Source organism: Salmo salar, chromosome 05, assembly GCF_965601325.2.
Source record: "Salmo salar chromosome 05, fSalSal1, whole genome shotgun sequence".
Classification (NCBI taxonomy): Eukaryota; Metazoa; Chordata; class Actinopteri; order Salmoniformes; family Salmonidae; genus Salmo; species Salmo salar.
In genome coordinates, this window is record NC_138295.1 from 87,116,224 (window position 1) to 87,140,596 (window position 24,373).

The 24,373-nt window shown below is 47.0% G+C and overlaps 1 protein-coding gene across 4 annotated transcripts in view; it reads right to left on the bottom strand.

The window, feature by feature from the left end:
- Window positions 1–2,898: 2,898 nt before the first annotated feature.
- LOC106591575 (protein PALS2) overlaps window positions 2,899–24,373 on the bottom strand; it is a 43,804-nt gene continuing 22,329 nt past the window's right edge. For 3 of the 4 annotated variants that reach the window (XM_082975848.1, XM_082975846.1, XM_082975847.1), the window contains 9 exons: window positions 15,818–15,967; window positions 15,213–15,440; window positions 12,595–12,726; window positions 9,337–9,433; window positions 8,788–8,859; window positions 6,485–6,646; window positions 5,751–5,953; window positions 5,041–5,169; window positions 2,899–4,692 (listed from right to left, as the gene is read on the bottom strand). In XM_082975848.1, the coding sequence (XP_082831974.1) occupies window positions 4,516–4,692; window positions 5,041–5,169; window positions 5,751–5,953; window positions 6,485–6,646; window positions 8,788–8,859; window positions 9,337–9,433; window positions 12,595–12,726; window positions 15,213–15,440; window positions 15,818–15,967 (1,350 nt within the window). In that variant the 3' untranslated portion in view covers window positions 2,899–4,515. Of the gene's footprint in view, window positions 4,693–5,040; window positions 5,170–5,750; window positions 5,954–6,484; window positions 6,647–8,787; window positions 8,860–9,336; window positions 9,434–12,594; window positions 12,727–15,212; window positions 15,441–15,817; window positions 15,968–22,360; window positions 22,392–24,373 lie in introns of all 4 variants that reach the window. The other variant, XM_082975849.1, reaches the window with a different exon arrangement.

A 24,373-nucleotide genomic window follows, 5' to 3' on the forward strand; every position in this document is an offset into this window, starting at 1 on the left:
TTTTTTGGTTTTTGGAGATTTGCATTCACGGCAAAAGGTGCATAAAGCGTAAATTACCTTTAAAAGTCGTTATTATAGAGCAGTGCATTACACGTGTCTTGGATGCTGGCCTAAAACTACTCCTCAGAATTGGGAGCATTAAGGGATTTATTCAATCCATATCGTAAAAGTTCAGCGTTCCAGTGTGTTAAATTTAAAGGCAATGTTCCTGCTTTAGCGGAGAACACATTCACGGTAAATCGCTGAATGCCGGCTTAAAAAAAACAGGAACATTTTCTTAATTTCTACTGTGCAATCTAACTCTTCAGTGATACAGACTGAGAAGTTCTTTGTTTCCCCTTTTCCATGGATCTTTTCTCCTGCATGGCAAGTTACAAGGACGGTCCTCATTTCATTATGCTCTTTTTCTGTCAGGATACTAAAACTTTACACCATTTATAACAGCTGGAGAACATATGGACATCCAGGTACTTTCCGCAGGTGCTGGAGTTGTAGGCAAAACTCATGGAAAACGCTGCTCACGCTCCCAGGGTCGAAACGTTAGAAAATCACCTGGGAGCATGAGCAGCAGTGTAAGGATTTTCCTTTCCATTTTACTGGTGTTTACCACGCCATATATTCAGGTCACTCTAGATAAGTGTTGGCTAAATGACCTACAGTACATTTAAATGTAAAAATGGCAATGATTGGACAGTTGGTCGACTCTACTGGCTTTAGAAAAGTAAAGAGTAGTTTGGAGGAAAACAGGGGGTCTGGTAACATGGTACTGTATGGACCAAACATCAATTATGAGGCTTTTCAGGGAAAATGGCCTCCAGCAAAGCTACGCTGAACAAAAATATAAACAACAATTTCAAAGATTTTACCGAGTTAGTTCATATAAGGAAATCGTTCAATTTAAATAAATTCATTAGGACCTAATCTATGAATTTCACAACTGGGAATACAGATATGCATCTGTTGGTCACAGATACCTTTAAAAATAGTTGATCAGGCTGTTGATTGTGGCCTGTGGAATGTTGTCCCACTTCTCTTCAATGGCTGTGTGAAGTCGCTGGAAATTGGCGGGAACTGGAACAGGCTGTCTTACGTCGACCCAGAGCATTCCAAACATGCACAATGGGTGACGTCTGGCCATGGAAGAACTGGGACATTTTCAGCTTCCAGGAATTGTGTACAAATCCTTGGGATATGGGGCCGTGCATTATCATGCTGAAATAAGAGGTGATTGCGGCAGATGAATGGCACAACAATGGGCCTCAGGATCTCGTCACTGTATCTCTGTGCATTCAAATTGCCATCGATAAAATGCAATTGTGTTAGTTGTCCGTATCATATGCCTGCCCAATACCATAACCCCAACGCCACCCCGGGGCACTCTGTTCACAACGTTGACATCAGCAAACCGCTCGCCCACACGACGCCATACATGCTGTCTGCCATCTGCCCGGTACAGTTGAAACTGGGATTCATCCGTGAAGAGCACACTTCTCCAGCGTGTCAGTGGCCATAGAAGGTGAGCATTTGCCCACTGAAGTCAGTCACGACGCCAAACTGCAGTGAGGTTAAGACTGGTGAGGATGACGAGCACGCAGATGAGCTTCCCTGAGACGGTTTCTGACAGTTTGTGCAGAAATGATTCAGTTGTGCAAACCTAGTTTCATTAGCTGTCCGTGTGGCTGGTCTTAGACGATCCCGCAGGTGAAGAAGCCTGATGTGTAGGTCCTGGGATGGCGTGGTTACAAGTGGTCCACAGTTGTGAGGCCAGTTGAACATACTGCCAGATTCTCTAAAACGACTTTGAAAGCAGCGTATGGTAGAGAAATAAACATTGAATTCTCTGGTGGACATTCCTGCAGTCAGCATGCCAATTGCACTCTCCCTCAACTTGAACACAAGGTGCACCTGTGTAATGATCATGCTGTTTAATGAGCTTCTTGATATGCCACTCCTGTCAGATGGATGGATTAAATTGGCAAAAGAAGAAATGCTCACTAACAAGGATGTTAACAATTGTGAGCACATAATTTGAGAAACTTTTTGTGTGTATGGAACATTTCTGGGATCTTTTATTTCAGCTCATGAAACATGGGACCAAAACTTTACATGTTTTGTTCAGTACAGAGATTGTCTTCAGTAAGTATTTATACCCATTGACTTATTCCATATTTTTTGTTATAGCCTGAATCTCCTCACCCATCTAGACACAAATACCCCATAATAAAAGTGAAAACATGTATGTTAAAAAATGTTTTCAAATTTACTGAAAATGAAATACAAAAATATCATTTACATGAGTTTTCACACCCGAGTCACTATTTTGTAGAAGCACCTTTGACAGTGATTACAGGTGTGAGTCTTTCTGGGTAAGTCTAAGCACTTTCCACTCCTGGATATTGCAACATCTGCACATTCCTTTCTAAATTCTTCAAGCTCTGTCAAATTGGCTGTTAATCATTGCTATACCACCATTTTCAGGTATTGCCATAGATTTAAGTTAAAGGCTTGCCATAAAGGGGTTTAATTCTTATTGACTCAAGACATTTCAGCTTTTCATTTTTAGTTCATTTGTAAAAATAAAGAATTCCACTTTGACATTATGGGGTGTCATGTGCAGGCCAGTGATAAAAAATGTAAATGTAAATCAAAACAATTCAGGCTGTAACAACAAAATGTGGGAAAAGTTGAGGGTTGTGAATCTTCCTGAAGGCACTAACTACTGACATTTAGTGAACTAAGCCAAATGGTTGTTTCTATTGACTAACAGAGACATTTTGACCTTTGAAATATTATTTGTTCTTTTTTTAATAAACAAATTTACCCTTCTGTGAAACTAATTAAGTCACATTTTTTAAACACTCCAGATATGATGAAGATATTACCTGAGATAAGTGCAAGTTGTGTAAAAAAAAAAGTTAATTTATTTGACACATCTGAAAATACAATGTTTTGCTCTGTTGAAATTGTAAAATATATAACTTTTAAGTAGATATGGCAATTGGTTAAGAAAACAGTTAAGTTTCAGTAATATCACATGAAAAAGGGATGGTTCTCTGAGATGCAGTACACTGTCAAGGTCCAGACGAGTATCCTGGAAATATTATTCCAACATAAAACACAGCACCGTACAGACCGGGCTAACAGGCAGACATTTACAATACAATGGAATTAAAAGTAGACTCCTCCAGATGGCGTTGCAACGAAGATATAGAGATGAGCAAGATGCAAGACTATGCTCTCATACAGTCACACAAAGTATCTGCGCATGTGCACTTCACACTGCTACAACGTGGTAGCTACGGGACCAAAACAGCAGAGTAGTTTAACCTCACGCTTCAACGCTCCCTAGTTGTCGAGGAAATGGATCCACTATGTGTTAACTTTGTGCACACAACGTCATCTGGCTGAGTCAACCTTTAATGAAACCATTCTCCATCTCCTAACACAGAAAGCAACGTAACAAGGGTGGAAATAGTATTAGAAACAGCAACAAAGACCTTTATCTCACAGATGTGGTGTGATATTACCATCTCTCTCTCTCAGCCCTTAGTCTGCCTTAAAGAGAGAACATGGCTGTTATTCTACATGGAGGGTTCAGAGATGACGTGAGACCAGGTGTGCGTCCCAAATGGCACCCTATTCCCTATGTAGCGCAGTGTCCCAAATGGCACCCTATTCCCTATGTAGTGCACTACTTTTGACCAGGGCTGATAGGGCTCCGGTGAAAGTAGTGCACTATATAAGGAACAGGAGATGAAGTACTGTATGCGATGTAAACTGAGAAGAGGTTTAACACACTGAGGTATCGTCACAAAGCAAGCCCTCACATCTTCTTTCAGAATAAATACTCGTCTATTATTGTTCTAAACCTTATGATAAATATTGTAGTAGTTGTGAGCAACCAACAGTGATAAAATAAAACATTAAATATTTGTAAAATATCCTCAACTCCATGATTTTGTTTCTCGTTCCATATCCATATAGACAGAAAGGTAGTTAAGTTAAAGTTAGAAAACTATGTTCAATAAATAAAGTACTTCTTGTATATTGTGAACATTGGTTCTATTCCGAATAGCTCCCTACTCCCCATGTAGTGCTGGTCAGAAGTAGTGCACTACATAGGGAATAGGGTGCTATTTGGGACATATCCAGGGTGTTGCATAGTGAACAGATGGGGCCTGTGGTGCAGAGCAGACAGCCTGGTGGGGTGGGTCTGCATGGTAAAGTCCCATACATACACAAGTCTCAATGGGTCCTCAGCTCTCACATCCCTGTAGGGGTCAATTCCATTTAAATTCTGTCAATTTAGGAAGTTCACTGACATTCCACTTTTCCTCAATCTACTTCCTGAATTAACTGAATTGAAATGGAATTGACCCCAACCGTGGTGGTTAGGGACAACCTCTTCCTAGTCTCCATGTACTGCTGGGCCCAGCAGCAGGCGGCGTGTCCTCCAGCCCAGTAGGGAGCAGCCTAACCAGGCAGGGCAGCAGGAGAGGACAGGACCGGTGTCTCTCAGTACACCCAGCTGACGGGGACCCACTGGGGCTCAGAACACAGCTGCTCCACGGCCACCTGCAGCTGCTCAAAGGCCTTGTCCAGGTTGTCGTTAACGATGGTCAGGTCAAAGTAGTGGCTGTAGGCCCGGCGAATCCTGGCGCTCTCATCCACAGTCTTCTTCAGATCTGTCTCCTGGGGGGAGAGAGAGAGGGGGAGCAGAAGAGAAGGGGGGAGAGAGGGGGAGCAGATGAGAGGGGGAGAGAGAGGGAGCAGGGGAGAGAGAGGGAGCAGAAGAGAAGGGGGGAGAGAGGGGGAGCAGATGAGAGGGAGCAGGGGAGAGAGAGGGAGCAGGGGAGAGAGAGGGAGCAGGGGAGAGAGAGGGAGCAGGGGAGAGAGAGAGGGGGGGAGAGAGAGAGGGGGGGAGAGAGAGAGGGGGGGAGAGAGAGAGGGGGGGAGAGAGAGGTTTCCATCAGTGATTATCTTCTGAATAAGTACAACACTCAGAATTGTGCACAGATCCACCAACATCCAGAGACTGACCGTGAGCAGTTTGGTGGTGAGTCCAGCGTCCACCACGGCTTTGTGCATAGCTCTTAGTGTGTCCAGTTCTGGAGCAGCAACAAACACTACAAACGGCATGAACTCTGCTGTCTTCAGCTGCTTCAGCGCCTGACGACACACACACACACACACACACACACACACAACCCATCAACACACACGACTCATCACGTAATCATGCTTATTCAGGTTTTGCTTAAGACCCATGCATCTGTATTTATCTCAATATCAAATCCTTTCTGGGAAACAAATTAGGTCCCTTACTGTCATTATCTTCAATCAAAATAGTCAAAAAGAAACAAAAATAGCTTCTTAGCAAAAACAATTTGTCAAGAAAGAATTTATCCAAGACTGTCTGGGAGTGGTCTGAATGGGGAGGGGAAAACTAAAAACTAGCTGTTATTGGTAGAGAGGTTTGGAACTCTGTTTCTTATTGGTCTATTAACTCATTTTCCACATGGTGATGTCACCAGGCAGACCAAAACTCCATCCCACAAAAACAGTGACATTTCAGGCGGTCTTTTCAATCAGCTCTTACACTGAAAGGCATGATCATAATGTTCACATTACAGTATTATTCCAACCTGAGTACGGAAATATATATAAAGACCCAGGAGAATCCCATTTTTGACAGCACTGGGCCTTTAAATGAATAAATCCTGAGTGTGTGAAATGTGTGTCAGCCCTACCTGTGGGTTAACATCCAGGATGCAGGTACGTCCTGCGTCCACCACCTCGTGGATGGAGTTCATCTTGGTTCCGTAGAGGTTTCCATCGTACTCTCCATGCTCCAGGTAGCGACTGGCCTTGATGTCTGCCTCCATCTGGGACCGAGACACAAAGCAGTACGACTGGCCGTCTCTCTCCTCCTCCCGAGCAGGCCGAGACGTGACTGGAGGGAGGGAGGTGAGGAATGGTGGGAGGTAAGGAGGGGTGAGGAGAGAAAGGGGGGGGGGTTGAGGAGAGAAAGAGGGGGGGGTTGAGGAGAGAAGGGGGGGGGGGGGGAGGAAAAATCTCATTAATCCATAGGAGACTGAAGTTTGTCTTCTGCTGTACCCCTGATACACACACACACACACACACACACAACGGTGGTTCCATAGAGCAGGGGGTTGATATACACACACACGGGGGGGTGGACTGGGACTCACAGGGGACGGTGGTTCCATAGAGCAGGGGGTTGATATACACACACACGGGGGGGTGGACTGGGACTCACAGGGGACGGTGGTTCCATAGAGCAGGGGGTTGATATACACACACACGGGGGGGTGGACTGGGACTCACAGGGGACGGTGGTTCCATAGAGCAGGGGGTTGATATACACACACACGGGGGGGTGGACTGGGACTCACAGGGGACGGTGGTTCCATAGAGCAGGGCGTTGATATACACACACACGGGGGGGTGGACTGGGACTCACAGGGGACGGTGGTTCCATAGAGCAGGGGGTTGATGATGATCAGTCTGTTCTTCAGGCTGCGCCGGCCCACTCCCTGAGCACCAATCAGAACCAGGGTCTTCCTCTGGAACGGAGGCATCTTGGCCACCTCTTCGTAGATCTGCAGCTCGTGGCGGTCAAACTCTGGTCGTCACGACAACAGACACACTACCACCATCAGCTTAGTTTGCTCAGTAACAATACTAACACATAACTACTGAACAAAAATATAAAAACACAACATACAACAATTTCAACGATTTTACTGAGTTAGTTAAAAGGAAATATGTCAATTGAAATAAATTCATTAAACCCTAATTTATAGATTTCACATGACTGTGCAGGGGCATAGCCATGGTTCGGCATAGGTCTACCCACTGGGGAGCCAGGCCCAGCCAATCAGAATGAGTTTTTCCCCACAAAAAGGGCTTTATTACTGACAGAAATAATCCTCAGTTTCATCAGCTGTCCTGGTAGCTGGTCTCAGACGATCCTGCAGGTAAAGAAGCCGGATGTGGAGGTCTTAGGATGGCGTGGTGTCACGTGGTCCGCGTTTGTTAGGCCAGTTCAACGTACTGACAAATTCTCTAAAACGACATTGAAGGCGGCGTATGGTAGAAAAATGTACATTCAATTCTCTGGTGGACAGTCCTGCAGTCAGCATGCCAAATGCACACTCCCTCAAAACTGGAGACATCTGTGGCATTGTGTTGTGTGACAAAACCGCATATTTTAGAGTGGTCTTTTGTCCCCAGCACAAGGTGCACCTGTGTAATGATCATGCTGTTTAATCAGCTTCTTGATATGCCACAACTGTCAGGTGGATGGATTATCTTGGCAAGGGAGGTATAACATTTGAGAGAAATAAGCTTTTTGTGCGTATGGAACATTTGAGATCTTTTCTTTCAGCTCATGAAACATGGGACCAACACTTTACATGTTGTGTTTATATTTTCGTTCAGTATAATATACAGTCATTTATACTACAGATATATACACTGGGTGTACAAAACATTAAGAACACCTTCCTACTATTGAGTTGCTTCCCCTTCATCAACACTGATTAAAATGGATTTAACAAGTGACACCTGGTCAGTCTGTCATGGAAAGAGCAGGTGTTCCTAATGTTTTGTACACTCAGTGTAGAGCCCACAATAGATGGAAAATGAACCTACTCCACACATACGTATTTGTTAGGCTATACTGTAGTACACTTTTATATCACTGAAATATTAAATGAATGGCTGCCAATAACGAGAGATAGAGGTATAATCCAGCTGTTTTTTGCTTTGATATGCATTAGGAGATGGCTCTGGACAACAACATGTTACTGATAACAACACCCACATGGTGAACTGAAGCCCTTTAGAGCAGGATCAGAGAGGTCTAACGGCTGGAGCTACTGTTATCACTATAACAACACCCACATGGTGAACTGAAGCCCTTTAGAGCAGGATCAGAGAGGTCTAATGGCTGGAGCTACTGTTATCACTATAACAACACCCACATGGTGAACTGAAGCCCTTTAGAGCAGGATCAGAGAGGTCTAATGGCTGGAGCTACTGTTATCACTATAACAACACCCACATGGTGAACTGAAGCCCTTTAGAGCAGGATCAGAGAGGTCTAATGGCTGGAGCTACTGTTATCACTATAACAACACCCACATGGTGAACTGAAGCCCTTTAGAGCAGGATCAGAGAGGTCTAATGGCTGGAGCTACTGTTATCACTATAACAACACCCACATGGTGAACTGAAGCCCTTTAGAGCAGGATCAGAGAGGTCTAATGGCTGGAGCTACTGTTATCACTATAACAACACCCACATGGTGAACTGAAGCCCTTTAGAGCAGGATCAGAGAGGTCTAATGGCTGGAGCTACTGTTATCACTATAACAACACCCACATGGTGAACTGAAGCCCTTTAGAGCAGGATCAGAGAGGTCTAATGGCTGGAGCTACTGTTATCACTATAACAACACCCACATGGTGAACTGAAGCCCTTTAGAGCAGGATCAGAGAGGTCTAATGGCTGGAGCTACTGTTATCACTATAACAACACCCACATGGTGAACTGAAGCCCTTTAGAGCAGGATCAGAGAGGTCTAATGGCTGGAGCTACTGTTATCACTATAACAACACCCACATGGTGAACTGAAGCCCTTTAGAGCAGGATCAGAGAGGTCTAATGGCTGGAGCTACTGTTATCACTATAACAACACCCACATGGTGAACTGAAGCCCTTTAGAGCAGGATCAGAGAGGTCTAATGGTGCTGAACTCACCTGCATTCTTGGACATCAGGTACATCATCTTCTTCTTCTTCTTCTTTCCTGTTAGTGTTCCACAGAGAACACCTGGGAGGAACAAAACACATTAAAAGTTCACTGAACCACAAGAGGGCACCAGAGTAAACATATTTCCTAAGTACGTCTGAGTTGTGGACACAAGTAGAGAGGAAGTTATTCATTAGAGTGTGGATTCAGCCTATACTTTCATGACAGTTTGCTGCCAAATGTGATCATTTGAGAAATAAACTGTCATGTATAGAGGCTGTGTGTATATAGTACACTACTTTCACTATATAGGGTAAAGGGATCCATTTGGGACACAGCCGAGGACACAAACAGGTGGGAAGAAGATACGACTTTGGGGTAGATGTCAGTACTTTGTTGAGTATAGAGATGTGTGTTACAATTCCATTTCACCTTAGAATACTGCCTGGTTCAACTGAGTTATATAGGCAGGTGTAAAAAAGTCTAACTACCTAATAATAATGACATTTTAAGCACTTTTCAAACACCCAAAGTCACTTTACATAGTCAGAAATGTACCTGATCCATTCCATTCTCTCCTCACAAAGGCCTTCCTCTTTTCCTCTAAGAACTGACTGGGGATCAGTCCTGTGGCTCCTCCCACAACGTTGACTGCCTGAGGGACAGGATGTGAGGTCAGAGACGTGCTACTTCCTGCTTCTCTTGCTCTACTCTTAAGGATCAGTTCATTTTTTGTAAATTAAAAGTCACAAATGGAATACTAGTCCCTATCCCATTAGGGGCGCTCAGGGCCGGGTTAGGACAGTTGGAAGCAATATGATTAAAAGTAGTGACGCACCGATATTACATTTTTGGCCGATACCGATATCTTCCTTGCCAAAAAAAAGAATACCGATATCCCCCTCAGAAAAAAAGGCCTTTTAAGCATTCTAGTACAGTTAAATAGTTAACACACACACATGGACGCAGCGGTCTAAGGTACTGCATCTCAGTGCAAGAGGCGTCACTACAGTCCCTGGTTTGAATCCAGGCTGTATCACATTCGGCCATGATTGGGAGTCCCATAGGGCGGCGCACAATTGTCCCAGCTTTGTCCGGGTTTGGCCGGGGTAGGCCGTCATTGTAAATAAGAATGTGTTCTTAACTGACTCCCCCAGTTAAATAAAGGTTACACACACCACAAAGTTACTATGTTGGCATTTACACATGTCCCCATTACCAGTAAAACATCATCAAAACATATTTATTTCACTTACTTGCTGTGCTGTTTGGTTGTTCATTTGTTCAGACGTTTCATTCTCAACCAGGATTTCCATGGAATGCGTTTGGGTCTTTGCGTGTCAAAAAAGTTACACGTCAAATAAGCTTGTTGACCAATCAGTGACTGCACGTCACATAATAATTTAAAGCGTTCATAATTTTTTTTACGTAGTTATTACACTATCACTCGTATTTCATGTCACAACGATTCATCGATACGTATGCTATGATGCTGATAAAGTTGTCTCGTGTACCTACAGTGCTGGTCATTAAAAAAAAGCTAGCTAGCTCATAGATGCAAACAATGTTCTCCCCCAAAAACATAGCAAAACGACATCATCTGTTTCAGTAGCTATAGTTATAGCTAGGTGTCATCTAAAATAACCCTCATTTATAAGACAGTTCTTATTTGATTAATGGTGGTCGGACACACCTATGTGAAGATAGCCACAATAAGGATTAGCCAAAATAGTGGACTTTGCGGTTAGCCTTCAAAATAAAGGTATGCCATTGACAGTGATGCAAATGAATACAAATAGTATAAATATGGCATAGTTTAATAGATCATGCTAAACGAGGTTGGAATGTTATATAAAATCAACAAAAGACAATTTGTTAATTTGACAAAAGCTTTTGAAAACACACTGGATGTATTATACTTTAGAATTGCATTGGGGGCATACTTATTTCACTGTACAGCCTTACCTATGGGTTGTGGATCAATGACATGGGGTATCAGTCTACTCAGTGACACCCAGAGAACATTAGCATTATAGTTCTTATTGCAGGACTCTGAAACAACTGTGAATTGAGCCACATTTATTGTCAACCTATACTACGTGGATGTTTTGGAGTCTGATAACTGAGGAGGACGTTGGGAAAAAATATATTGGGTATTGAGTAGACTGATACCCCATTTCATTGATCCCAATCCTTATGTAAAACTGTACAGTGCAATATGAATGTCAACACACACAATAGGCTGACTGTGGAGGTGATTTCACACAGTCACAGTCCCGCGATAAGAGCTACAACGCTAATATTTGCGTAAACTCTTCAGTTGTGTTCTGTGGGTGTCACCGTGTAGACTGATACCCCATTTCATTGCTTCACATTCCAACCTTGTTTAACTTTATCTAGTCTAAATATGGCATGATTCCACCAATTGTAACCTTCTGCATCACTTTCAAACGGGTACTTTTATTTTGAAGGCAAACCGCAAATTCCTCTATTGTGCCTAATCCTTTTTGCGGCTAGCTTCACAACACATAACCCAGTCCCGTTGAGACTCACTAGCCAGATGAAGCAAGCTGGCTGCTTATAACGTTAGCTTTGGGCAACAAGGTTAATTAGCTGGCTAGCTATTTATCTTCATGAACTGAAGTTCAATTTCAATAGGCGAACAACAAGTGGCTACCTAGCTAATGCTTACTCACAAGGATTCCTAAATCATTGCTAAGAATAGTGAAAATGACTGCAGTTTCTACTGGTCATTATTTTCAGGCTGGTTGTATTGGTGCTAGCTAGGTGCCAAGCTAAAGCTAGCTAGCTACCCCAGAAGTTGCAGTTGAACAAATGATGCTTTATTACCAACGCGGTATTGTAAACACATCGTTCGTGGCCGGTGTTTGCAGACCTTTTTGTACAATTTTGACAGTGCTACTGATAGTAGAGGTGGTGCTAAAAAAAAGTAGTGGTGGTGCTTGGCTTGCACATGCAAATTCACAACACAACATTCTACAACAGAACTGTGTTGTTTTACGTCTCAAATTAAAGCTTATTTAACACATCAAATAGTGTTATTGTGAAATAGTGTTATTTGACGTGTATCTTTTTTGACACGCAAAGACCCAAACGGCGCTCCATAGCATGTCGTGAAGCTAATACTGTGTAACTCCGGTAGGGCAACATCTGAACAATAGCGCACTTGGTGGCGTTAGTGTGCCGGTGCTCGACCAGTTGCGAAAGCCAACATCACCCACGACAGAGAACGGTTGATTGTCAAGAGCAATGAATTCCATTATCTTGGCGTTAATGGATTTCGCCTTCGAGTTGTCTCGCTGAAATGTTCTTACTCTTTCAAATGACTGCTCGATCCACACAGCAGACATTGTGGGCTAGGTTAGGAATGCACGTGTAGTGCCACATTTTACGTGGCGTCATTACGTCATATAGGTATGCACGTCAGCTTTGACATCTGTTTTTAACATCGGCGTTAAACTAGACATCGGGCCGATGCCGATGTTCAACATTTTTAGCTTAATATCGTTCGATTCCGAAATATATCGTGGATCCCTAATTAAAAGTTCCACCTAGCCAATCAGAAGACAAGATGGAGCATGGAGCTATTACCATATTGCTTACACTGCATCTATCCATCCAGTTGTTGTCCATCCTAAGGGTGGATGTGGGAAAGTCATTCAACCCTGAGTCTAAGAGAACGTTCCTCTGAAAGTAGTAGCAGAGCCATATATTTGATCAATAAGGCATGAGGACCTGTGGATTACAGATGAATAACACACAGCTAAGGGCTGTTCTGGGGTCAGCAGTACCTACCTGCCACCAGTTAGGGTCCTCTCTGTTGACAATGTGCAATACATCTCCTTTAGAGAAGGCCAGGCCAGCCTCCTTACAGGGGATCAAGTTGTCTGTGGCTGGGCTGTAATTAAAGTGGGTTTTCAGATGCACCTGGAAAACAAGGTCTGTGTTACCATAGATACGGCTTCAGGTAGAAAAAGGAAATAGGAGGGGTGTTTAACAACAATGACATCCTCTTCAGATTGTAAATCACCAACAGCCCAACGCTCTACAGTCTGTACTGTGAGAATCTACAGAGAGAAACAATCTACAGGACTGTATCTCTCCAGGAACAGGGTTAGAGAGCCCCGTCCTACAGGACTGTATCTCTCCAGGAACAGGGTTGGAGAGCCCTGTCCTACAGGACTGTATCTCTCCAGGAACAGGGTTGGAGAGCCCTGTCCTACAGGACTGTATCTCTCCAGGAACAGGGTTGGAGAGCCCTGTCCTACAGGACTGTATCTCTCCAGGAACAGGGTTGGAGAGCCCTGTCCTACAGGACTGCATCTCTCCAGGAACAGGGTTGGAGAGCCCTGTCCTACAGGACTGTATCTCTCCAGGAACAGGTTTGGAGAGCCCTGTCCTACAGGACTGTATCTCTCCAGGAACAGGGTTGGAGAGCCCTGTCCTACAGGACTGTATCTCTCCAGGAACAGGGTTAGAGAGCCCTGTCCTACAGGACTGTATCTCTCCAGGAACAGGGTTGGAGAGCCCTGTCCTACAGGACTGTATCTCTCCAGGAACAGGGTTAGAGAGCCCTGTCCTACAGGACTGTATCTCTCCAAGAACAGGGTTGGAGAGCCCTGTCCTACAGGACTGTATCTCTCCAGGAACAGGGTTGAAGAGCCCTGTCCTACAGGACTGTATCTCTCCAGGAACAGGGTTGGAGAGCCCTGTCCTACAGGACTGTATCTCTCCAGGAACAGGGTTGAAGAGCCCTGTCCTACAGGACTGTATCTCTCCAGGAACAGGGTTAGAGAGCCCTGTCCTACAGGACTGTATCTCTCCAGGAACAGGGTTGGAGAGCCCTGTCCTACAGGACTGTATCTCTCCAGGAACAGGGTTGGAGAGCCCTGTCCTACAGGACTGTATCTCTCCAGGAACAGGGTTGGAGAGCCCTGTCCTACAGGACTGTATCTCTCCAGGAACAGGGTTGGAGAGCCCTGTCCTACAGGACTGTATCTCTCCAGGAACAGGGTTGGAGAGCCCTGTCCTACAGGACTGTATCTCTCCAGGAACAGGGTTGGAGAGCCCTGTCCTACAGGACTGTATCTCTCCAGGAACAGGCTTAGAGAGCCCTGTCCTACAGGACTGTATCTCTCCAGGAACAGGGTTGGAGAGCCCTGTCCTACAGGACTGTATCTCTCCAGGAACAGGGTTAGAGAGCCCTGTCCTACAGGACTGTATCTCTCCAGGAACAGGGTTAGAGAGCCCTGTCCTACAGGACTGTATCTCTCCAGGAACAGGGTTGGAGAGCCCTGTCCTACAGGACTGTATCTCTCCAGGAACAGGGTTGGAGAGCCCTGTCCTACAGGACTGTATCTCTCCAGGAACAGGGTTAGAGAGCCCTGTCCTACATAAGGCCTCACAGCAGAATGTGCTCTGGTTGGTGTGTATATGTATACAGTTCCCTACTCCTCCCCATGCCCCAGATCAGCTGTCCTTTCCTTTCCTCCTCCCCATGCCCCAGATAGGCTTTCCTTCTCTTTAATACACTCTCTCCCTCCCTCTTCCCTTCCTTCCTTCCTTCCCTCCCTCCTCTTCCCTCCCTCCTCTTCCCTCCCTCCCTCCCTCCTCTCCCCTCCCTCCTCTTCCCTCCCTCCCTCCTTCCTCTTCCCTCCTCTTCCCTCCCTCCCTCCCTCCTCTTCCCTCCCTCCCTCCCTCCTCTTCCCTCCCTCCTTCCTCTTCCCTCCCTCCTTCCTCTTCCCTCCCTCCTTCCTCTTCCCTCCCTCCTTCCTCTTCCCTCCCTCCTTCCTCCTCAGTGCCCCAGTTATCCCATGAAGTGTATTAATAGGACCAGTGTGTCCCAGGCAGGGTAACAGTTCCAGGCCCATGCCCTGTCATTCTGGGTTAGGACCAGGTCAACTGTCTCCCCCTCAACCACCCTGACAGGTACAAAAACAGAGGGATGTTAAAAGGCAAAGATAACTTCATAGAAAATGACTCAAGTAAAAGTCACCCAGTAAAATACTACTTGAGTCAAAGTGTTTGGTTTTAAATATGTATCAAAAGTAAATGTAATTGCTAAAATATACTTAAGTATCAAAAGGTAAAAGTATAAATCATTTCTAATCATTTTTTACTGTAGAAAACCAGACGGCAACATTTTCTTGTTCCAGCCCTGCTTTAACACATCTGACTCTACTAATCACCTCAATGAAGTGAATCAGGTGTGTTGGTGTAAAAAGTCTACATTCCCAATGTCACTCCAAGAGGAGGATGGTTAGCCACCCGTGTTGGAGTCATTAGGATGTGAATGGAAGCTAACTGAAACTGAGGGACCTACCTGAAATCTGGTCAATAACAAACTGTTATTTTTGTTTTCTGTTGCAAAACATTCTGCTACGGTTCACTAATAAATAGGACCCTGTTCTCACCTGTGGGGGTGCTGGAGTGTCGCGGTAGCTGGGCAGGATCTTGAGGGTGATGCCCCCCTGGCAGTCCCTCAGCAGCTCCAACAGCTCCTTGGGATCGCTGCCCACCTCGCGCCCGTTCACCTCCCTGATGACGTCTCCCGCGTGCAGCATGCCCTGCCGGTCAATCATACTGCCGTGCAGGATCCTGGCTATCACCAGCTCCCCGCGTGCCACCCTGAACGTCACGCCCTGAGGAGGAGAAGAGAGGAGAGAAAGACAGAGGGGGATTGAGAGAATGGAGAGAGAGACACAGAGAGAGAGAGAGACAGAGACAGAGAGAGAGAGAGACAGAGAGAGACAGAGAGAGACAGAGAGACAGAGAGAGTGGTTAATGCATCAGATAGGGGATTTAAATATTCCATGTAACTAACCTGCTAACTACAAACTATGAACAGTCATCCAGATCTTGCAGATTGATTGGTAATGTCTGAGACAACGTCCTAAATGGTACCCTGTTCCCTACATAGTGCACCACTATTGACCGGAGCCCGGCTATTGCTCCCTGGTCAGAAGTATTGCACTATATAAGGAATAGGGTGCCATTTGGGACTCAGTCATTAACTCACCAGTGGTTCGCCAGCCTTCTTCTGAATGCCAATCATCCTGACGGCGTCAGCGAGCACAAGCGGGCTGGTCGCCATGGCATTACTGTTCACCTCCGACGGCAGCATCTCATAACATTTAGCTGCCACCTTGTCATGGGCCTCAATCAGAGACTGGAGAGAGAGAGAGACAGAAATACAGAGAGAGAGAGTTAGCTGCCACCTTGTCATGGGCCTCAATCAGAGACTGGAGGAGAGAGAGACTGGAGGAGAGAGAGACAGAGACTGGAGGAGAGAGAGACAGAGACTGGAGGAGAGAGAGACAGAGACTGGAGGAGAGAGAGACAGAGACTGGAGGAGAGAGAGACAGAGACTGGAGGAGAGAGAGACAGAGACTGGAGGAGAGAGAGACAGAGACTGGAGGAGAGAGAGACAGAGACTGGAGGAGAGAGACAGAGACTGGAGGAGAGAGAGACAGACTGGAGGAGAGAGACACAGAGACTGGAGGAGAGAGACAGAGACTGGAGGAGAGAGAGACAGAGACTGGAGGAGAGAGAGACAGAGACTGGAGGAGAGAGACAGAGACTGGAGGAGAGAGACAGAGACTGGAGGAGAGAGAGACAGAGACTGGAGGAGAGAGAGACTGGAGGAGAGAGAGACAGAGACTGGAGGAGAGAGAGACAGAGACTGGAGGAGAGAGAGACAGAGACTGGAGGAGAGAGAGACAGAGACTGGAGGAGAGAGAGACAGAGACTGGAGGAGAGAGAGACAGAGACTGGAGGAGAGAGAGACAGAGACTGGAGGAGAGAGAGACAGAGACTGGAGGAGAGAGAGACAGAGACTGGAGGAGAGAGACAGAGACTGGAGGAGAGAGAGACAGACTGGAGGAGAGAGACACAGAGACTGGAGGAGAGAGACAGAGACTGGAGGAGAGAGAGACAGAGACTGGAGGAGAGAGAGACAGAGACTGGAGGAGAGAGACAGAGACTGGAGGAGAGAGACAGAGACTGGAGGAGAGAGAGACTGGAGGAGAGAGAGACTGGAGGAGAGAGAGACAGAGACTGGAGGAGAGAGAGACAGAGACTGGAGGAGAGAGAGACAGAGACTGGAGGAGAGAGAGACAGAGACTGGAGGAGAGAGAGACAGAGACTGGAGGAGAGAGAGACAGAGACTGGAGGAGAGAGAGACAGAGACTGGAGGAGAGAGAGACAGAGACTGGAGGAGAGAGAGACAGAGACTGGAGGAGAGAGACAGAGACTGGAGGAGAGAGAGACAGACTGGAGGAGAGAGACACAGAGACTGGAGGAGAGAGACAGAGACTGGAGGAGAGAGAGACAGAGACTGGAGGAGAGAGAGACAGAGACTGGAGGAGAGAGACAGAGACTGGAGGAGAGAGACAGAGACTGGAGGAGAGAGAGACAGAGACTGGAGGAGAGAGACAGAGACTGGAGGAGAGAGAGACAGAGACTGGAGGAGAGAGAGACAGAGACTGGAGGAGAGAGAGACAGAGACTGGAGGAGAGAGACAGACAGAGACTGGAGGAGAGAGACAGACAGAGACTGGAGGAGAGAGACAGACAGAGACTGGAGGAGAGAGACAGACAGAGACTGGAGGAGAGAGACAGACAGAGACTGGAGGAGAGAGACAGACAGAGACTGGAGGAGAGAGACAGACAGAGACTGGAGGAGAGAGACAGACAGAGACTGGAGGAGAGAGACAGACAGAGACTGGAGGAGAGAGACAGACAGAGACTGGAGGAGAGAGACAGACAGAGACTGGAGGAGAGAGACAGACAGAGACTGGAGGAGAGAGACAGACAGAGACTGGAGGAGAGAGACAGACAGAGACTGGAGGAGAGAGACAGACAGAGACTGGAGGAGAGAGACAGACAGAGACTGGAGGAGAGAGACAGACAGAGACTGGAGGAGAGAGACAGACAGAGACTGGAGGAGAGAGACAGACAGAGACTGGAGGAGAGAGACAGACAGAGACTGGAGGAGAGAGACAGACAGAGACTGGAGGAGAGAGACAGACAGAGACTGGAGGAGAGAGAAGACAGAGACTGGAGGAGAGAGAGACAGAGACTGGAGGAGAGAGAGACAGAGACTGGAGGAGAGAGAGACAGAGACTGGAGGAGAGAGAGACAGAGACTGGAGGAGAGAGAGAGACAGAGACTGGAGGAGAGAGAGAGACAGAGACTGGAGGAGAGAGAGAGACAGAGACTGGAGGAGAGAGAGAGACAGAGACTGGAGGAGAGAGAGAGACAGAGACTGGAGGAGAGAGAGAGACAGAGACTGGAGGAGAGAGAGAGACAGAGACTGGAGGAGAGAGAGAGACAGAGACTGGAGGAGAGAGAGAGACAGAGACTGGAGGAGAGAGAGGACAGAGACTGGAGGAGAGAGAGACAGAGACTGGAGGAGAGAGAGACAGAGACTGGAGGAGAGAGAGACAGAGACTGGAGGAGAGAGAGACAGAGACTGGAGGAGAGAGAGACAGAGACTGGAGGAGAGAGAGACAGAGACTGGAGGAGAGAGAGACAGAGACTGGAGGAGAGAGAGACAGAGACTGGAGGAGAGAGAGACAGAGACTGGAGGAGAGAGAGACAGAGACTGGAGGAGAGAGACAGAGACTGGAGGAGAGAGACAGAGACTGGAGAAGAGAGACAGAGACTAGAGGAGAGAGAGACAGAGACTGGAGGAGAGAGAGACAGAGACTGGAGGAGAGAGAGACAGAGACTGGAGGAGAGAGAGACAGAGACTGGAGGAGAGAGAGACAGAGACTGGAGGAGAGAGAGACAGAGACTGGAGGAGAGAGAGACAGAGACTGGAGGAGAGAGAGACAGAGACTGGAGGAGAGAGAGACAGAGACTGGAGGAGAGAGAGACAGAGACTGGAGGAGAGAGAGACAGAGACTGGAGGAGAGAGAGACAGAGACTGGAGGAGAGAGAGACAGAGACTGGAGGAGAGAGAGACAGAGACTGGAGGAGAGAGAGACAGAGACTGGAGGAGAGAGAGAGACAGAGACTGGAGGAGAGAGAGAGACAGAGACTGGAGGAGAGAGAGAGACAGAGACTGGAGGAGAGAGAGAGACAGAGACTGGAGGAGGAGAGAGACAGAGACTGGAGGAGAGAGAGACAGAGACTGGAGGAGAGAGAGACAGAGACTGGAGGAGAGAGAGACAGAGACTGGAGGAGAGAGACAGAGACTGGAGGAGAGAGACAGAGACTGGAGGAGAGAGACAGAGACTGGAGGAGAGAGACAGAGACTGGAGGAGAGAGAGACAGAGACTGGAGGAGAGAGACAGAGACTGGAGGAGAGAGACAGAGACTGGAGGAGAGAGACAGAGACTGGAGGAGAGAGACAGAGACTGGAGGAGAGAGAGACAGAGACTGGAGGAGAGAGAGACAGAGACTGGAGGAGAGAGAGACAGAGACTGGAGGAGAGAGAGACAGAGACTGGAGGAGAGAGAGACAGAGACTGGAGGAGAGAGACAGAGACTGGAGGAGAGAGAGACAGAGACTGGAGAAGAGAGAGACAGAGACTGGAGGAGAGAGAGACAGAGACTGGAGGAGAGAGACAGAGACTGGAGGAGAGAGACAGAGACTGGAGGAGAGAGACAGAGACTGGAGGAGAGAGACAGAGACTGGAGGAGAGAGACAGAGACTGGAGGAGAGAGACAGAGACTGGAGGAGAGAGACAGACAGAGACTGGAGGAGAGAGACAGACAGAGACTGGAGGAGAGAGACAGACAGAGACTGGAGGAGAGAGACAGACAGAGACTGGAGGAGAGAGAGACAGAGACTGGAGGAGAGAGACAGACAGAGACTGGAGGAGAGAGACGACAGAGACTGGAGGAGAGAGAGACAGAGACTGGAGGAGAGAGAGACAGAGACTGGAGAGAGAGAGACAGAGACTGGAGGAGAGAGAGACAGAGACTGGAGGAGAGAGAGACAGAGACTGGAGGAGAGAGAGACAGAGACTGGAGGAGAGAGAGACAGAGACTGGAGGAGAGAGAGACAGAGACTGGAGGAGAGAGAGACAGAGACTGGAGGAGAGAGAGACAGAGACTGGAGGAGAGAGAGACAGAGACTGGAGGAGAGAGAGACAGAGACTGGAGGAGAGAGAGACAGAGACTGGAGGAGAGAGAGACAGAGACTGGAGGAGAGAGAGACAGAGACTGGAGGAGAGAGAGACAGAGACTGGAGGAGAGAGAGACAGAGACTGGAGGAGAGAGAGACAGAGACTGGAGGAGAGAGAGACAGAGACTGGAGGAGAGAGAGACAGAGACTGGAGGAGAGAGAGACAGACTGGAGAGAGAGAGACAGAGACTGGAGGAGAGAGACAGACAGAGACTGGAGGAGAGAGACAGACAGAGACTGGAGGAGAGAGACAGACAGAGACTGGAGGAGAGAGACAGACAGAGACTGGAGGAGAGAGACAGACAGAGACTGGAGGAGAGAGACAGACAGAGACTGGAGGAGAGAGACAGACAGAGACTGGAGGAGAGAGACAGACAGAGACTGGAGGAGAGAGACAGAGACTGGAGGAGAGAGAGACAGAGACTGGAGGAGAGAGAGACAGAGACTGGAGGAGAGAGAGACAGAGACTGGAGGAGAGAGAGACAGAGACTGGAGGAGAGAGAGACAGAGACTGGAGGAGAGAGAGACAGACTGGAGAGAGAGAGACAGAGACTGGAGGAGAGAGAGACAGAGACTGGAGGAGAGAGAGACAGACTGGAGAGAGAGAGACAGAGACTGGAGGAGAGAGAGACAGAGACTGGAGGAGAGAGAGACAGAGACTGGAGGAGAGAGACAGAGACTGGAGGAGAGAGAGACAGAGACTGGAGGAGAGAGAGACAGAGACTGGAGGAGAGAGAGACAGAGACTGGAGGAGAGAGAGACAGAGACTGGAGGAGAGAGAGACAGAGACTGGAGGAGAGAGAGACAGAGACTGGAGGAGAGAGAGACAGAGACTGGAGGAGAGAGAGACAGAGACTGGAGGAGAGAGAGACAGAGACTGGAGGAGAGAGAGACAGAGACTGGAGGAGAGAGAGACAGAGACTGGAGGAGAGAGAGACAGAGACTGGAGGAGAGAGAGACAGAGACTGGAGGAGAGAGAGACAGAGACTGGAGGAGAGAGAGACAGAGACTGGAGGAGAGAGAAGACAGAGACTGGAGGAGAGAGAAGACAGAGACTGGAGGAGAGAGAGACAGAGACTGGAGGAGAGAGAGAGACAGAGACTGGAGGAGAGAGAGAGACAGAGACTGGAGGAGAGAGAGAGACAGAGACTGGAGGAGAGAGAGAGACAGAGACTGGAGGAGAGAGAGAGACAGAGACTGGAGGAGAGAGAGAGACAGAGACTGGAGGAGAGAGAGAGACAGAGACTGGAGGAGAGAGACAGAGACGGAGGAGAGAGAGACAGAGACTGGAGGAGAGAGAGAGACAGAGACAGGATGGAGGAGAGAGAGACAGAGACTGGAGGAGAGAGAGACAGAGACTGGGAGAGAGAGACAGAGACTGGAGAGAGAGAGACAGAGACTGGAGGAGAGAGAGACAGAGACTGGAGGAGAGAGAGACAGAGACTGGAGGAGAGAGAGACAGAGACTGGAGGAGAGAGAGACAGAGACTGGAGGAGAGAGAGACAGAGACTGGAGGAGAGAGAGACAGAGACTGGAGGAGAGAGAGACAGAGACTGGAGGAGAGAGAGACAGAGACTGGAGGAGAGAGAGACAGAGACTGGAGGAGAGAGAGACAGAGACTGGAGGAGAGAGAGACAGAGACTGGAGGAGAGAGAGACAGAGACTGGAGGAGAGAGAGACAGAGACTGGAGGAGAGAGAGACAGAGACTGGAGGAGAGAGAGACAGAGACTGGAGGAGAGAGAGACAGAGACTGGAGGAGAGAGAGACAGAGACTGGAGGAGAGAGACAGAGACTGGAGGAGAAATGATTATTGAACAGTGACTGTATTATTCCAGTAGAACACTAAGCCAACAGGGGAACTAAAAACATCACCACACAGAAAGGAAACAGAGTAAAAGAGTTGGATTCATAACCTCACTCCTCAGCTGAACATGTCTCCACTCACGCTATAAAAAAAGTGAAAACAATGGCTGACATTTCTATAGAGCAGTTCTGCTAAGACGTTGTCTAGTGTGTAGTCATGTTTGTTTGTGAGGCAGAGGATCCCTGGTTGCAGCCCAGTAAGGGACAAGGACAGGGAAGAACGTGACACTGTTAATCAAGTACACACCTGTTACAACATCACAAGACACACCAACATATCACACAGACCTGTATCCACACCCTCCTCTTCAACAACACTATTTCATCATGTCATAGTCAAGCAGCACTCACTGATTTACTACCAAATGACAAGAGAGAAACACACAGCCTACTGGGTAACTGCCCCTCCAGGTATATGAACCAATCACAGCTCTTCTTCACAAATAGACTAGACTTCTTCCAACACAACCAGTGCATGTTTAAGACCAAAAGCAGCATGCAGGAAATACAATCATGAATCAGTCCCAAAGGAAGGAAAGGAGGAACAAGACTGTTAAGTTCTCACCTGCAGAGCAGCCATATCACAGGATGAATGTCTGACTCACACACACAGAGACACAGAGAGAAAAACAGAAGGAGAGAAAGACAGAGACAGAGAGACAGAGAGAGACAGAGAGACAGAGAGAGAAACACAGAAAGACAATGAGAGAGAGCAGCAACATGCATCAGTACAGATCTGGTTCACACATGATAGAACTCCCTAACCCAGAAATCAGTGTCTACCTCCCCACTAGACCCCTCCACTCCCATTGGACCAGGGACATAGCCCCCCTCAGGCCGCAGTTTCTCATTGGTCCAGACAGAAAAGGCTATTTTTTTCTCTCTAGGAGGGGCAAGTAGCAGAGGCAGAGAGAGTGAGAGTCAAAGACAGATTATTAATAACCAATGGTGCCCTGAGGACAACAATTTATTATTATTAATAATAATATTATTACAAATGACAAACTTAACACAACGGCTTCCAACACCACAAAAACAATTATTCAATCCAAACAGTTGCAGTTCTCCTTAAACACATTCAGTATTACAGCTCTAACTGCCGTAGAGGCATCAGAGAGTCAATATGTCTGACGTTCTGCAGGCTTTTACAAAAATGGAGGGCACCTACATCGGTACGTACTAGTGGAACCTGGACAGTTCACCATCCCTGTGAATGGGTTGTAACAGTGAAGTGAGCTAGATCAGAAGCTTCTACAGTAAAGCTTTGTCAACAGAAAGAGAGTAAAGAAGTGATGTACGGGACTTTAATGAGGACCAGCCAACCTTTTGATACAGGATGCAGTGATGCGTATTAAAACTGTCACCTGTGATAAAGTGAAGGACGCTACGGTAGACAGACGGCATCCAATGGTTTAAGATTAGTGGCTGCTACACTCCCATGGATGGTGTCACCATAGTCAAGAAGTGGCAGGAGGAGTTGACTGTATAAATCTCCTTCCTGCTGTTTAGGGAGAGGCATCATCTATTTACATAAAAAGAAGCCTACTTTAAAATATCAGCTTCTTAAAGGAAAACTCTTTTGGTATTTGTTTTATTAGTCCAGTGTTGACATACAGAATTCATCCCCATATCATGTCAAATGCATCATACAGGGATGGTTTATGCATTTTGGAAGTTACATATCTTGAAAACCTTTTGGGACTATGTCAACAATGGACTAATGAAACAAATACTAAAATATAGTTTTGTGGTGGAATTTTTCCTTTAAACTAGCTCATCTAGGTCAAATTATTGTTCATCCAAAAGCCCAGATATTTATAGGCAGGAACCTGCTCGATGAAAGAACCATCCACTGCATAAATGTGTAAGCCATCTGAAGTATTTCTACGAGAATTAGAAAACATCATACATTTAGTTTACCGCATGAAGAACCAATTATAAATCAACAAGGACTTTCTGCTAGGTGACAAAATCAGACTACAGCTTCAACAGCCTGGTCAGCCGGAGGGGCAATAGCGTACATAACAGTGTCATCTGCATACAGATGAATGTTACAGGTTTTTGCAGATAGACGGAATATAAATAGTAAAGAGGACAGGTCCCCAAAAATCGACCACTACAGGACACCTTTAGTAATATCCAGGTAACTTGACACCATCAGAAAGCACAGTGTCCTGTCTGATGGATACTGTACACAAAGGTATGTGGACACCCCTTCAAATTAGTGGATTTGGCTATTTCAGCCACACCCGTTGCTGACAGGTCTATAAAATCGAGCACACAGCCATGCAAACTCCATAGACAAACATTGGCAGTAGAATGGCCTTACTGAAGAGCTCAGTGACTTTAAAACGTGGCACTGTCATAGGAAGTCAGTTCGTCAAATGTCTGCCCTGCTAGACCTGCCCCGGTCAACTTTAAGTGCTGTTATTGTGAAGTGGAAACGTCTAGGAGCAAACAACGTCTCAGCCGCGAAGTGGTAGGCCACAAGCTCACAGAACAAGACCGCCGAGTGCTGAATGCCGTAAAAATCGTCTGTCCTCGGTTGAAACACTCACTACCGAGTTCCAAACTGCCT